General features: G+C 40.4%; 2 protein-coding genes across 7 annotated transcripts in view; both read left to right on the top strand.

The window, feature by feature from the left end:
* Positions 1 to 3,057: 3,057 nt before the first annotated feature.
* enpp6 (ectonucleotide pyrophosphatase/phosphodiesterase 6) lies at positions 3,058 to 11,015 on the top strand. The gene is made up of 8 exons (XM_027016527.3): positions 3,058 to 3,349; positions 6,878 to 7,057; positions 7,351 to 7,462; positions 7,704 to 7,845; positions 7,955 to 8,134; positions 9,244 to 9,381; positions 9,916 to 10,036; positions 10,138 to 11,015. Exons 1-8 carry the CDS (start codon positions 3,103 to 3,105, stop codon positions 10,341 to 10,343), a joined length of 1,326 nt encoding a protein of 441 aa, XP_026872328.2. The 5' UTR covers positions 3,058 to 3,102; the 3' UTR covers positions 10,344 to 11,015.
* A 1,619-nt stretch (positions 11,016 to 12,634) lies between these two features.
* Positions 12,635 to 13,885, top strand: part of snx25 (sorting nexin 25) — a 28,390-nt gene continuing 27,139 nt past the window's right edge. For 2 of the 6 annotated variants that reach the window (XM_081698514.1, XM_027017139.3), the window contains exon 1: positions 12,636 to 13,775. In XM_081698514.1, the coding sequence (XP_081554640.1) occupies positions 13,440 to 13,775 (336 nt within the window). In that variant the 5' untranslated portion in view covers positions 12,636 to 13,439. Of the gene's footprint in view, positions 13,776 to 13,885 lie in introns of all 6 variants that reach the window. The other 4 variants (XM_027017150.3, XM_081698513.1, XM_027017113.3 and 1 more) reach the window with 4 other exon arrangements.

Genomic DNA, 13,885 nt, shown 5'->3' with positions numbered 1-13,885 from the left:
TAAAGCCACTCTCCAGGGCAGGGCTGGGGACAGAGGAAAAGGTCTTAGACAGGAGAAGAGGTAGTCTGGTGCTATGAAACAGCAGACAGTTAATTGCCCGACCCCTAATTACAGTGTGGCAACCCCAGGCTGTAAGCCCCTCACATTTTCACATGTTGGATTTTCTCCCACAAACAATCACTGATTCAGTTTTGCATCTCAAGCGAAAAGAAATGGACTGCCGATACTTGCATTTCTGAAACTATGGCTGAAAAAAAATCTATGTAATAGGAATTCATTCTGAACTGCTCTTTCTGGCTTAAGCTTTCATATATTTTTAGATATGTAAAGCATTCAAGTGCTTTGTTGCAGTGCATAGAAGAATTCAATTCTTCTGATGATCCTAACCAAACACAGTTGTCTTACAAGCTCTGTGATGGAATTAGGATTTCAGAAGCAGTGCCGGCTGGCTGTTGTAACATTATCTTACCACTCTGTGTGTGTGTGTGTGTGTGTGTGTGTGTGTGTGTGTGTGTGTGTGTGTGTGTGTGTGTGTGTGTAGCCGGAAAGGAAAGGAGTGGCCTTCTCGCCTTTTGGTTTCAGTTGCTGTTCTTAGGCTGTGTATCTACCCACTTAACACAGCCCAAACCTCGCCAACAACCTTAATGGCACCTGGGTCGCCATGACAACCTCATGGCAGTTAATTACTTAACCTCTAACTAAACACAAAGGTCATTAGAAAAGTTTACTTCCTCACTTCCTCCCCCTCTCTCTCTCTCCCCCTCTCTCTCTCTCTCTCTCTCTCTCTCTCTCTCTCAGCTCCTTTGTCTACCTAGTGGCCAGACTAGGAGCTGTTTATGATCTGAAAAAGAAAACAATATAGTCTACAAATCTGTATAATCTACAAACCGGGCCACTATTGTACCACAGGTACAAGTCTTTGCTCTATTGTTCACCACTGCCATAAACATACCGACATGCTGGCGCTTGATTTCATTACACGATATACTACTGCAACTGTTCTATGGTTTACCTTCAAAAACTCCAGTATAGTACTCTCTCCAGTACACTCAAATTCCTTATTCCCAGTAAGAAATCTGCTCACATTATCCCTGTTCTTTACCAATGACACTGGTTACCAGGTGCAGAGCATGTGTGATATAAAAGTCTTTAAAGTCCTGCTTGTCTTAGCACCCACCTATCCTTCAGAACTACTACTCAAATATGCCTCATCTTTTCAAACTGAGGTCCTCTAAATCTGGTCTGCTAGTTGCCCCTTGGTTCACGTTATCCACTATGGATTGTTGGAAATTTAGTACTGATCCTACCCTCTGGAATTTCTTACCTACATCTATTTATACTCACACCTCTCTATCTACTTAAAAAGCCCATCTTAAAACCTTTTCTCAGAATACTTTCAATCCCTCTTAACTACTACTTCTGGCTAGGGATTCTTTTTTTGAATTGTAAATTAACCATCAGTATGTGAAAGGAACTATATTATTATTATTATTATTATTATTATTATTATTATTATTATTATTATTATTATCATTCATTCATCAATGGCCCCGTTTATACCCCATAATTTGGTGCATTGCACAACCTAGTGGCAGAAACTGGAAATATTCGGTTGCTATGGGATACACCCAGGGTTTTCAGAATCAGCCATACGTTATCAAGCACGTTATCTAATTGATATTGCATTATCATATTAATATCATATCGATAATACGTTATGCTTATCAATAATATGATACAATATGATTGTTTATCGGTCTTCCTTGTGAATTGAAACCATTTCATGGAGGGTCATTTATCAGTTATTCAGTTCTTACAAACACAGGTGAGTTGAGTTGGGAAATGCTACGCCATCGCTATGCAGCCCTCACGAAAACTACACATTCCAATTAACAGGTGTTGCATGGGACTTAAGGCCAAATTATGTTTGATCTGAAGCAACAGGTCAAAGGCTAGATGATAGCAGCAGCTCCGAGAAACCCGACCCTTGCCTTGAACACTAAATCAGCTGACGGGGAAAACGTTAACGTTTAATTATTTCCAGATACCACCTGGAATGTCAGACAACGTAACCAGGAGCTCTATTCAAAATAAAATATCTTGTCTAGTTGTGACGGCCCGAGTGCCGCAGGACGCACAGACTCCCTCGACTTTTGACAAACATTTATTAACGTATACAGGTGGCGCTCACACGTAACATAAACAGTGAACACGAATACTGACGCTGAACAAATGGCACAAACAAGGTAACGTGAACAGAGGAAACGACCAAGCACACCCCTAGAGCGGTTTGAATACAGACAACATAAGACTAAACAAGGTGGAGGTGTGCGCTAAACGTCATGGTGTGGTTACAAACGAGACACAATGAACTCCCACTACACTGGCGGGCCGTACCACGTGACAGTAGTGGAGAATTGTGCGTGTTAGGTTTATCGTAATAGCTAATATTGTAGAATTATACAAAATAAACATTATCCAATAATTAAATATATAAATATACTTTGCTGTCCATCTACCTTATCAACTGTGTTATATAAACTTTCAGTGTTTGTCAATCTTATCAACTGCGTTGTAAATCCTAATAATCTGGCCACTGATTAACGTCCTTGGTAATATGCAAGTCACGATACATTGTGTTTCTAAATCTGCATGCCAAAGAAAAGAAGGTCAGTATGAATATGAATTTTGATGACTTTGACCATGATGAATTTGACTATTGCGTTTTGTTCAAAATTAAGACTGGTCTGTTAATATCTAGTTCTTACCTTAAATTTGCCTAATAAAATGACCTAATTGATTTGCTATTCATTATAGAGATTGCCCAGTATTATAGAGATAACCCAGTCTCTCTATAACCAAGCTGCGCTTTTGTAACTTACCTTCCACAAACTTTTATCAACAGGCGATTAAACGTTATTTGGAGTGTAGTGTAGCATTGTCTCGTAAAATTACTGTGTTTTAAACACTTTCCTAGTGCACGCTTTAGCGGGCAGCCTTAGATGACCCCGCCCCTGATGTACCTCATACCCCCTGTTCTCGTTTACCCCCTGTCCTCGTTTACTTCTGTCCCAGTCCCATACATTGACGTGACGAGGCACCATGAGAAGACCCGCAAACTCGCACATCATCATCTTCATCGTTTCCGTCTCGCTCCTTGTCTCCGGACAGTGTGACGTGAGCCGAAAACTTTTAGTGTTTCTTATCGATGGATTCCGTTACGATTACATTCACGATTTACAGAATTTGCCAGGATTTAAAGAAATTGTGGATAACGGAGTCAAGGTGGATTATATGACGCCAGACTTTCCGAGTCTGTCTTTTCCTAACTATTACTCGCTTATGACAGGTAAGCATAACCATAAAATTATACGCATATCATGACATTGTATCTACAGCTTTTGGCAGACCTCTTTGTACAGACTGACTTAAAGAAATGCTCTGTAGTCTATCAAATACATAGGTATTTGTGTCAAGGATTCTATCAAGATAAAGCCCTAACTACAATGGAAAATAAGACAGCAGTTTTTGTGTGCATATTTTCATATTATGTTTATTGACTCAGCGAGGAGGTGAGTCTTCAGTCTCCATTTGAAGACATACAGTTTCAATTTCAGCCCCTACTCTCAATATAGAAGTTCATTCCGCCACCTGGGTGCCAGGATAGAGAAGGGTCTTTATGCACTGATTATTGTTATTCAGCAATATGTGCAGTTGGCATGTTGTAAAACCATTATGTCGGAGGTTGTGCCTCTGTAGTTTCTTATAATAACTCCCATGTGCCCACTGGACAAGAACTATATTTGCACTTTAGTCAGCATATACGCACTTATAAAAGCACCAAAAATAACATGTGAAGCCAAGAACTTTAAGGTCAAGATGGCTGCGCAAGCCGCTCCTTGACCTAGGCATTGCTAACGTTGGATGTCATAGACTGCACAGGGTGATGGAATCGATTCGGTCAGCATTTTTGTTGTTTTAAATACAGCTTTTAGGTGCAAGCCAATCTTATGTGTTTGAGATGCTGAGTGCGGAAATGGCAGTTGTTCTCTGTTGCCATTTATGTTGTCTGTCCACTGTTAAGAGCACATAAAACAAAAGGAATTCTGAAATGAGTTGTGTCCAGCTGAGTGGTGTGACCTAGGGAACCACAAACCCAATAGGAGAGAATATTTAACTTTAAAATCAAAGGCAAGAGAATCATTGTCAGATTGAAACCACCGAAATACTTAATTGAAATACATCTGTGAGTCACATATGATGTTAAGGGAAATGATTTTGTTAGAAAATCTCTGAGAAGATTTGGGGCTAAAAAGAATATAAAGTGAAAACAACTACTACTGTTTAACTTGTGTGAAGTTGATACTCTTCATAGCATGAGAAGAATAAATGTCTCTCTGAATAACCCCAAGCAAGTATCTTTAGAAGATCTTTGGTCTTGAATATAGGAAAGGCCCCAGTCTTGAGCCTAGTCTCAAAGTGTCAAAGAGGTGTACATATATACCCAACCATATACATTGTACATTGTGTATATAATCATAATATACATATATTGTACATACATTGTTAATATATTTTTGTACATACATAGAAGATACATATTTATCTGTATATATATTTTTTCTCTATGCACCCCTGGTTCTCTTCCTCAGTTTGGACAGAGCACTCTCCACCATTTCACTGCGTGTTATACTGTGTATGACTATGTATGTGACGAATAAACCGAACCTGAACTTGAACTTGAAGTCTGTAGTGTTGGTCCAAAGTCCCAGCCACTGACACAGTTTGACCATGGAAAACCACTGTGTGTGCATTCTACATTTAAAGGAAGAATCACACTTCTTTAGGTCTCTTGTGATTGCTTAGATCACCAAAAGAAAGTGGTAGGCTTGTATCTGAAAAATTCTCTTCTCCAGATCAGAGAGTATGATTCTGTTTGTTATCTATGGGAAATAGATGGTGCTGAACTGCACCCAGGGGTAAGCAATAGAATCCCAGTAGAATATTTGGGGAGCATAAAATGTCATAAATGGCAACCCTCTCAAAACACAGACGAACCCAAAGGAAAATCTCAACACCCTTTCCTAGTTCTTCTCCCTCGGCTCTGTCTTAATGCCTTCATGATTGTGCATGCAGAAATGAAGTACTAAATGGTAGTCAGTTGTGGTGGATGAACTCAGCAGTCTCAGTGCCAAAATGCTGAGTGCAGCCAAATAAATTTGCTGTACATTTCGTGCGAGCCTTTAGCAAGATTTCCCAAAGCAAAAAAACAAAAAACAAAATGTAATAACCCCCGCCCCCAACATAACAAAAACACCAACATCATAAAAATGTTATAATTACAAGAAGACCTGGCATTGTGTTGACTGTCATGAAATGTAGACTGAAAAGGTTTTTTCGCTTCACTGTTGCAAGATCTGTGCCATAACATTTGATTTGATGGACATCTCAAAACCAGAGATATGCATAACAAACTAAAACGATGGATTTATTAACCAGATTCATAACTACTAAAGCACTTTTGTAGTATGGTGAACATGAAAAATGTGTAAGTAGTGTGTGGTCTTGTTTCACTACAGTACACTCCACTCATTTTTAAGGATTTTAAGACACAGGAAATAAATCTGCCTGGGTACACAGACCCTAATTATTATCAGAGGTGGATCTAAAACACAGGTTAAAAACCGTTAGAACAGAAAAGACTTAAAAGTTAAGATGACACAACAAAATGTAAGGACACTTTCTAGCCAAACTCTAATCACAATTACAGTGTTAGTAAAGGTCGCCCTTTTCTGAGGTTCTGCTCTACTTTTCATTATGAAGACAGGTTTTCATTTGTGGAGGGAAATCAGGCTTTGATGGGAAGTAAAACAAATGCATATTATCAGGACAATGCAGATCATTTTAGTGGCATGCAGATGACCAGTGTCTGAATAGCACCATTGAGTACAAGGGGCTGGTACAGCACATGGTTCTAGCCCTTGCCTTTCCAGACAAGGACTCTCCACAGTGATAAAAGAGCTGTGTGAGTTCGTCACCTCTCTCACACAGGGCCTCTATTGGGACGTCACACCAAAGCTGTGCCTTAAGTGAAAATGTGCCAGTTCAGGAGATTGTTTCGTCACAGCATCATTTTTTCATTTTTTTTCCCCACCGCCTTTTTTTGTCATTGTACCGTCACCGTGACTAAACGTCGGAACCGGGTATGCCGGAGTCAGCCGGCTCCACCTGATCTCCCCCTATTGGTAAACGGTGCAAAGGCCCCAGGAAGTGTTTTTTTGCTCACCTCAAACATAAGGCCATGGATGGACAGATATCGCTGTCTGTGGCTTATCATAAAGTGGAACTCTGGACTGGCTGATATCCTATGTTCAATAAGAGAACATGTAAAGATCAGGAGTAGTAAAGTTACATTTTCTGGGTAATGTAATCCATTAAGATTATAATCCATTAAGGTTTTGAATTTTAGATCTACTTGATGACTTTCTGATTATACTACAATCTGTTAATGCCATGTGCCAGTCTTCAATGTACTTCTGAAAATCTTTATTATGTTTATATTACTCTTTCATTAAAATATTATAAATAAATAAACTTTACTGCATTGACATATGTTAGTTTACAAGTTTACACTGGGGAGTTATAAAGTGAAATCTCAGCATTACTCACTAAATATATTTAACTAATTAATTAATTCTGCTATAATTCGGCCATAATTGTTTAACACTTTGCAAGATCCAATGCACACAGTAGGTTCATGGAGGGATTGTTGCCTTAGTGTCCGCTGGAAGATGATTTGTGTTCTCCATTTGCCCAGTTTTCAGGTCCATTTTCATGTCTTGTAATTTTGCCAAGATCTTTCCTGTTGCCACTGCAGGTCGCCATTGTGAAGTGCACCAGATGACTGGGAATTACATGTGGGATAAGGACTCTATGAAGGAGTTCCTGATTGGTGAAAATCCAGACAGTCGCTTACCTATGTGGTGGGATGGCTCAGAGCCTCTCTGGGTAACCATGCAGAAACTGGGCAAGAAAGTTCACATGTACTATTGGCCAGGTTAGTGGTGTGTGTGTGTGTGTGTGTGTGTGTGTGTGTGTGTGTGTGTGTGTGTGTGTGTGTGTGTGTGTGTGTGTGTGTGTGTGTGTGTGTGTGTTTGTACATGCATTCAGCATGTCCATTATCCATATCATCTGGATGATTGCACAAAAGTATATCACTTAACTTTGCCATACATATGCCAAACTGAATTCGATATAAGCCTGTATAACAACAGACCTATGTAATAAACATGGTTTCAGGTCAAACCTATATTTATTTACTGCTTAATTTAACTAATTTATTCTGAGCAGGTTGTGAAGTGGAGATTCTTGGCGTACTGCCTACATTCTGTGAAGAATATGTTTACAATCCCTCTATAAGGAACCTAACTGATGCATTTGAGGATGCCCTCAATGTGCTAAAGTAAGTACTAAACCGACCTCTCTAATACAGTCAAGCCATCAACATAAGCATATTTTGTCATATGCATAAACAAAGCCAATTAAATCTCCTACTTACTCTTTCAAACGTATAAATTAATGCAAAACGTATAAATTAAGCATTAATGTATACATCTTGCTATCGTATTCATTTGTCATATACTTGGTCGAGCCATTTGAAATGCTGACTGGAGACAGCCCACATGTACATTTGTACTGATCAGGGGTGGTAAGGCAGACATGGCAGCTGTGTACTATGAAAACATTGATGTGGAAGGTCACCATTATGGTCCTGGGTCGGCGGTGGTGCAGAGGGCTGTCCGCTCCCTCGATGTGGCATTCCAGACCCTGAACCAAAGAATCAAGGTTTGTGCACTTTTTGTGCTTTTCTATAGCTATATTTCCATATATATGAAGTATTGCCAGAGGGGCGCTGTAGAGGTGAGGCGTTTGAAACTGCAACTGTGCATTTCAGGAGAAAGGCATGCAAGATGAGTTGAATGTTATCATGTTCTCTGACCATGGGATGACAGATATCAATTGGATGAAGAAGGTTATTGAATTAGAGCTGTACATAAACATGTCCCATATCATAAAGATGATGGACAGAGGGCCAGTCGTCAGTCTGTGGCCTAAATCTGCCAGGTTTGAAGAGGTGAGTTGAAAGTTATGTATACCAATGCTAAACCCAACAGGAACGGTTCGTGAAGGAATAGCCTCTGTATCTTGTCTTAATGATATGTTCAGATTTTGTTCTAAGATCATTAAAGTTTAATGTGTGGCCATTACAGGGACTGTGCATTTACTGAAATGCACAGTATCAAAGGTTACTATAGACACAAAGAAAGACAATTCTGCTGGGAAGTTCAGTTTTTCAAAATATTTTGACCTTGTGAACACAAACACATGCTGCTAATGACATCTGGTAATGGTGTGTACCTTTAAAATGTTGTGAATGCTTAATAATGATGGCTATTGGCACATTTTCTCCATGTAGCATGTTTGTATTGCCTGTTGTTAATGTCAGTGTTGTGTCCTTTCATTCATACATTCACATTTACAGCATTTACTGACCCTTTTATCCAAAACGACTTACAACTATGACTGAGTACAACTTGAGCAATTGAGGGTTAAGGGTCTTGCTCGGGGGCCTAAAAGTGGCTACTTGGCAGTGGTGGGGCTTGAACCAGCAACCTTCCAATTATAAGTCAAGTACCTTAACCACTGAGCTACCATTGCCCTCATTCATAACATTCACATAAGAGTCACAGGGGGCTGAGCTTATCCAAGCAACACAAGTCATGGGAACCAACCCCATCATTGCAGTCCCATCACTTGTCTCATTTCTCCATATTAGCTCTTGTATTAAAACCCCTTGTGGTTTGGTCTGGCTTTGAGAAGCTGTGTTGTCTTTCTCGTCTTGCCAAGCTCGATGTCTTTTTTTCCTCTCTTCCTTATTATCTACATTCTTCGTTGGTATTTGGATATTAATTATGGATTGGCCAGTGTTTCTTTTTTCCACATGGCTTCTGACACCAACGTTACTTACCAATATTTCCTGGTTCACTATAAAAACTTTAAAGTGCAAATATATCCAGTCTTCCCTTGCTGTACATTTCCAGCTATCAATGTAATTAAGCCACCCTAGAGCTTTTATAGAATTAGGAGTACTCCTAGTGTGCTATGACGTTATAATGAATTATATCCACAACTAATTTTCTACCCCATACAATCCTCTTATGTCTCACCTTATCTTTATTTCAGATTTACAGAACATTACAGGTAGTTGACAACATGAAAGTGTATAAGACAAATGAGATCCCAGAACGCTATCACTACAAAAGAGGAAAGTTTGTCTCACCACTGACACTTGTTGCTGATCCTGGATGGTTCATCACTGAGGTTAGTCTTTCCAATTCAGCCTTTCGATTTCACCACTGATCAGGTTCACCCCTGACAGTGCAATGCAATAAAAGGCTAGGCTTAACTGATTTTGGGCCCCTAAAGTTCGAGCAAACTTTGTGCCTGAACATATGTTTACATCAGGTATATTTAGCAGTTATGATGGAGTATTATCCAAAATTGCCAGTGATTTCTGTATGGAGCATAATGCTGCTATGTCATGACTGCAGCCTTCCAGTTCCCCTGCTAGGTCCCCTCTTTGCGTTCCCACTTGCATGTTACAGCTCCATTTGGCCTAAAAACAAGAGCCTTCTTTTGGATCCTTTCAGGAATGGCTTGGCAAAAAAAGTAGCCACCCCACGTCAACCACATGTGCGTCACAAGGGATTAAATCACAAAACTGAATGGCATTGCAGAGTCTTTAGACCTCACGAGGATGAAAAGGAATGTGTCAGGGAGTGAGCCAGCGATGAATGCAGAGTCAGGGAGACGGGCCAAACTCATCTCACTTATCTCACCCGATTCTGCTCGCAGAGCAAAGCCAAGCTACCCTACTGGCAGAACAGCACAGGAGAACAAGGATGGCAGCATGGTTGGCATGGATATGACAACGAGTACCTGGACATGAGGGGGTTCTTTCTGGCTCAAGGACCAGGTAAAGCGCTCTTACACTTGTACATTCTACCATGTAAAGTGACACACCCCAATGTTATCTGCCCTGCGACCCGATTGCTTTACTGACCTCTCCCCCATCAGATTTTAAGGAGGATTTCCGAGCGGGGCCGATCAGGTCGGTGGACGTTTACAACGTAATGTGCAAGGTCCTCGGCATCCAGCCCCTTCCGAACAATGGCTCCTGGTCTAGGGTGGAGTTCATGCTCACCGGCTCGGCTGCCCGTGCAGCGCCCACTCTGCTCTGCAGCAGCGTGTTGGTGTTCCTGGTGCTGCTGCTATCTGCTTAGATCTAGGAGCTGAAACCAGTATAGCCGGCCCATCCTACAGTGCTTTCCGCACTGCTGTTTTAGGACCACGTCCGACTGGTCAATGCTGAGAAGCCGAAACACTTAATGCAGACTGAACAGGCGATGTGCAATTATTTGAAAAATTCTGTTCTTTGTATGTTTCAGCATGTGAGACAGGCCTACGTTAATTTTTCTTCAAGAGCAAATTTAGCCATTATTCTTTTACAGCTGGATTAGGCAGAGGTTAACAAAAGAGGTATTTTATGTTAGTAAAGTTGGTTCCATCTCTTTGCACATGTACATTAAACAGAAATATAATTTGAGACCAAAGAGATTTGCTCATCATTGTGACAGAACATTCATTGACATTTTAAAGATTTGCATTACTTGGATACCTTAAAATGTACTGTAGTAATTTTTGTAATCTTGTAAGCAGGCTTTATGTTCTGAATGGCAGACAAATGAGAGGGTGATTTTATCTTTCATTGTTCATGATGTGTTGCAGAATATTTATTTCCTTTAAAGTCGGCACTCTTCTAAATGTAAAGCAATATGAGTCATTTTAATTGCCTGTTAGAGACCTTCCCCCTTATTTTCATTACTGAATAAGCTTATCTGTGGGGTTGTACTAAATAATTTTATTTTCCTAATAAAAGATAAGTAATTGTCATAGTTTTTAGTGACAATATACATTCCATCACATTCCTTTTTGATGTGACTGTCTTGGACCAGTCCAAAATGTAAAATATCATCTTTATTATAATATTGTAATTCTGTGTTTAAGGTTTTTACCCAGCAAGTTCAGAAACTAATAATCAGTTAAATATTCAAACTGCCCTCTTCCCAAGCATGTCTTTAAAGCAATGACTAGCCTTATTGGCAAAAGTTATACATACAGTATATGGGTACAATTATTGACATATGCCTCAGTGTGACATATCAAAATATTTTTACATTTTTACACCTCACTGTAAAGTCAGAAGCACCAGACATTTCAGAAACCTCCCTCGTATATCTTCAGGTGTGATTTAGAATGATTTTTATCTTTCCACCGTAAAATATTTTTCCAAATACACTTACAGACTTGGGCAATTTTTCTAACTGCTCCAACTGAAACCAATTTCAAGCTTCCGCCAGACTCGCTGCGGATGAACTGAGTGGCGATGCTCTTTCACATTTCACAAATCATTCCCTTTTCTAGCCCTTCTTTTCCATACCAAGATTTTCATCCTATTTATATGTTTACTGCCTTCTACCTCATATGCTTCACTACCTACAACAATCAAAATTAGTATAAATATGCCAGAATAAATGAATTCTAAATCCATTTATTTTCCTCCAGTCCGGTTCTCCTCCTTTTTCATCTTCCCATAGGAACCCATTGAGGGGTGTGACTTATTTGGCGTGGCTTGGACACTTTTTTTTGCATGGTTTGAACGGGAGTAAAGCTAAAATAAATGTGTGTCAAGCAGTGGCGCAAGTTCCATTTTAGCTTTGGGGGTGCACCTTTCGCACCACCCAAGCCTAACACATGATATGATGAGTGTATCGACTAGGGTGTCACGACATTTGTGGCCACTGTGCTGATGTTCACAAGATGAACGTGAGATGTCGCAAAAACCACGAATAATATTTTAGGGAACCCACACAACCATACATTAGTATGGTTTTTAAAATATTACAAATATTGCTCGTGGTTGTTGCGACATCTCACGTTCAACTTGTGAACGTGAGATGTCGCAACAACCACGAATAATATTTTAGGGAACCCTCACAAGCATACATTTGTATGGTTTTGTAAAATATTACAAATATTGCTCGTGGTTGTTGTAACATCTCACATTCAACTTGTGAAATAAGACTGAACTTTTTGTATTCTAGTTGTTCATTTTACAAAATGACGGGGGAATATGTTGAGTTTTCATTTCGTAAAGACGTTATATATCAAATGTTTATAAATATATAAAACATGCAAATGTCGTACCCACGAAAATAACCGAAAGAAAAACAAAACCAGTCTTAGACATTTTGGAATGATTAGGCATGATTTACCTTCTGGTAAAACGTAGCTAAACCCTAAATTAATTTCGCTTCTTGCCCGTGTGTCCTGTACAACTGCTGCACGTTTATATAATACTATACGTTCACAAAACTGTTATTATTCTCTATATCGCTCTTCATATCGTCTTCATGACATGTTTATTGTTTGTTCGGCCTATTCCATTACGTCAGAAGCACGACTCGGAGTTCGCCCTGATTGGTGGACTTGCCTCACGTGTAACCTTGGATACGCGTTCCCGCCCACAAAGGCTATATTGACCAAATCGGAGGCTAATGTCCGAGATTAGGATTATTCTTCAACTGCATTAGCTACAGTTTGGATTTGGGGGTATCCGTTTGCGGGTTGCAACGGACATGCCATAAACAGAATGTGTGAATTTAACGTCCTTCCTTTCTTTTTATATGCGGAGTTGGAAATTTAAGCAATGAGACATTAAAATACCTTAACCTGTGCGTTAACTACCGGCGACCTAATTAACCCAGATAACGCTATTTAGGCTAACTGGGTTAGCTAGCTAGCTATGTGACCAAAATTCCTTGAAAACTCCGTCGTATTTTATTGAGGTGTACGCAGCAAAAACGTTTGGGTTGATGCTTAGCTAGGTTATCTGGCTAGCTAACCAGGTTAACTAATTCAGAAAAGACAGCTATCTTAACTGCATCAGAGCCTCACGGGTCGCTTAGCGGTCTGGCTTCATTTACTTTGTGCACTTGCTCGATACGCAAGCGATCGATTCAAGGACTGGAAATAGCAAACTGGCAAGGTCTATGGCAAGGATATCTAGCCGTGTTTTATGTATCTTAACGACGTACTAATGTTTACCTGTAGCATGTCCACAGTCACGACGGCTTTTTGCCCCTACAGTTCAGATGCGACCGCCGAAGTAAACGACGCTTGCTAGCTCGCTACGTTCACGCAACGCAGCTCCTTCGCCTACAGACGTGGATACGAGGTGATGTTAAAAAACTGGTCAAACTCGAGGGGCATAAAGTCTGTCCTCGGTGCGCCTCGGTGGACATGTCATTTCCAGCAGAATGCATCCCGATGGCAACAGCAGCAGAGCCGATAGCGGCGGCGGCGGTGGTGCCGATGCCCCCATGCCGAGCGCTTCAGCCGTTTCGTGTCTCCGAGTCTTCCCCGCTCTCGCCCTCGGTATCGCTGCGGCGGCGGTGCTTTTCCAGCTTGGCTGTGGAGGACTTACCATAACGTCGTTTTTCCTCAAGATCTTCGTTTATCTGTCCTTCGCTTTGCTTTGTTTCTTGCTGGGGAGTTTGGGGTTGCTCGCAAAGAAGACTGCCCCCCAAATAGCTACATTTGACCCCTCTAAGAGGCAGTCGCCAAACCTGTTGGATTTGTTCAACAAATTGATGGTAAGGATGCTTCTGGATCATATGAAACGATCATTGTTGCATTACTTTCTGTACACTCACCTACCACGCCACCATACTATGCGGTTGAAAGCTTTGATTATTGGATTAGG

The sequence above is a fragment of the Electrophorus electricus genome, chromosome 16, assembly GCF_041902795.1.
Source record: "Electrophorus electricus isolate QZ-2024a chromosome 16, ASM4190279v1, whole genome shotgun sequence".
In the NCBI taxonomy this organism is placed as follows: domain Eukaryota; kingdom Metazoa; phylum Chordata; class Actinopteri; order Gymnotiformes; family Gymnotidae; genus Electrophorus; species Electrophorus electricus.
The sequence above is the reverse complement of the archived record's forward strand: the minus strand, read 5'-3'. Positions and strand labels throughout refer to the sequence as shown.

Coding starts and splice junctions, on each gene's coding strand:
- enpp6 (XM_027016527.3), top strand. CDS start 3,103: ATGAGAAGACCCGCAAACTCGCACATCATCATCTTCATCGTTTCCGTC. Junction 7,058..7,350: donor TCACATGTACTATTGGCCAG/GTTAGTGGTGTG, acceptor TATTCTGAGCAG/GTTGTGAAGTGGAGATTCTT. Junction 7,846..7,954: donor CCCTGAACCAAAGAATCAAG/GTTTGTGCACTT, acceptor TGTGCATTTCAG/GAGAAAGGCATGCAAGATGA.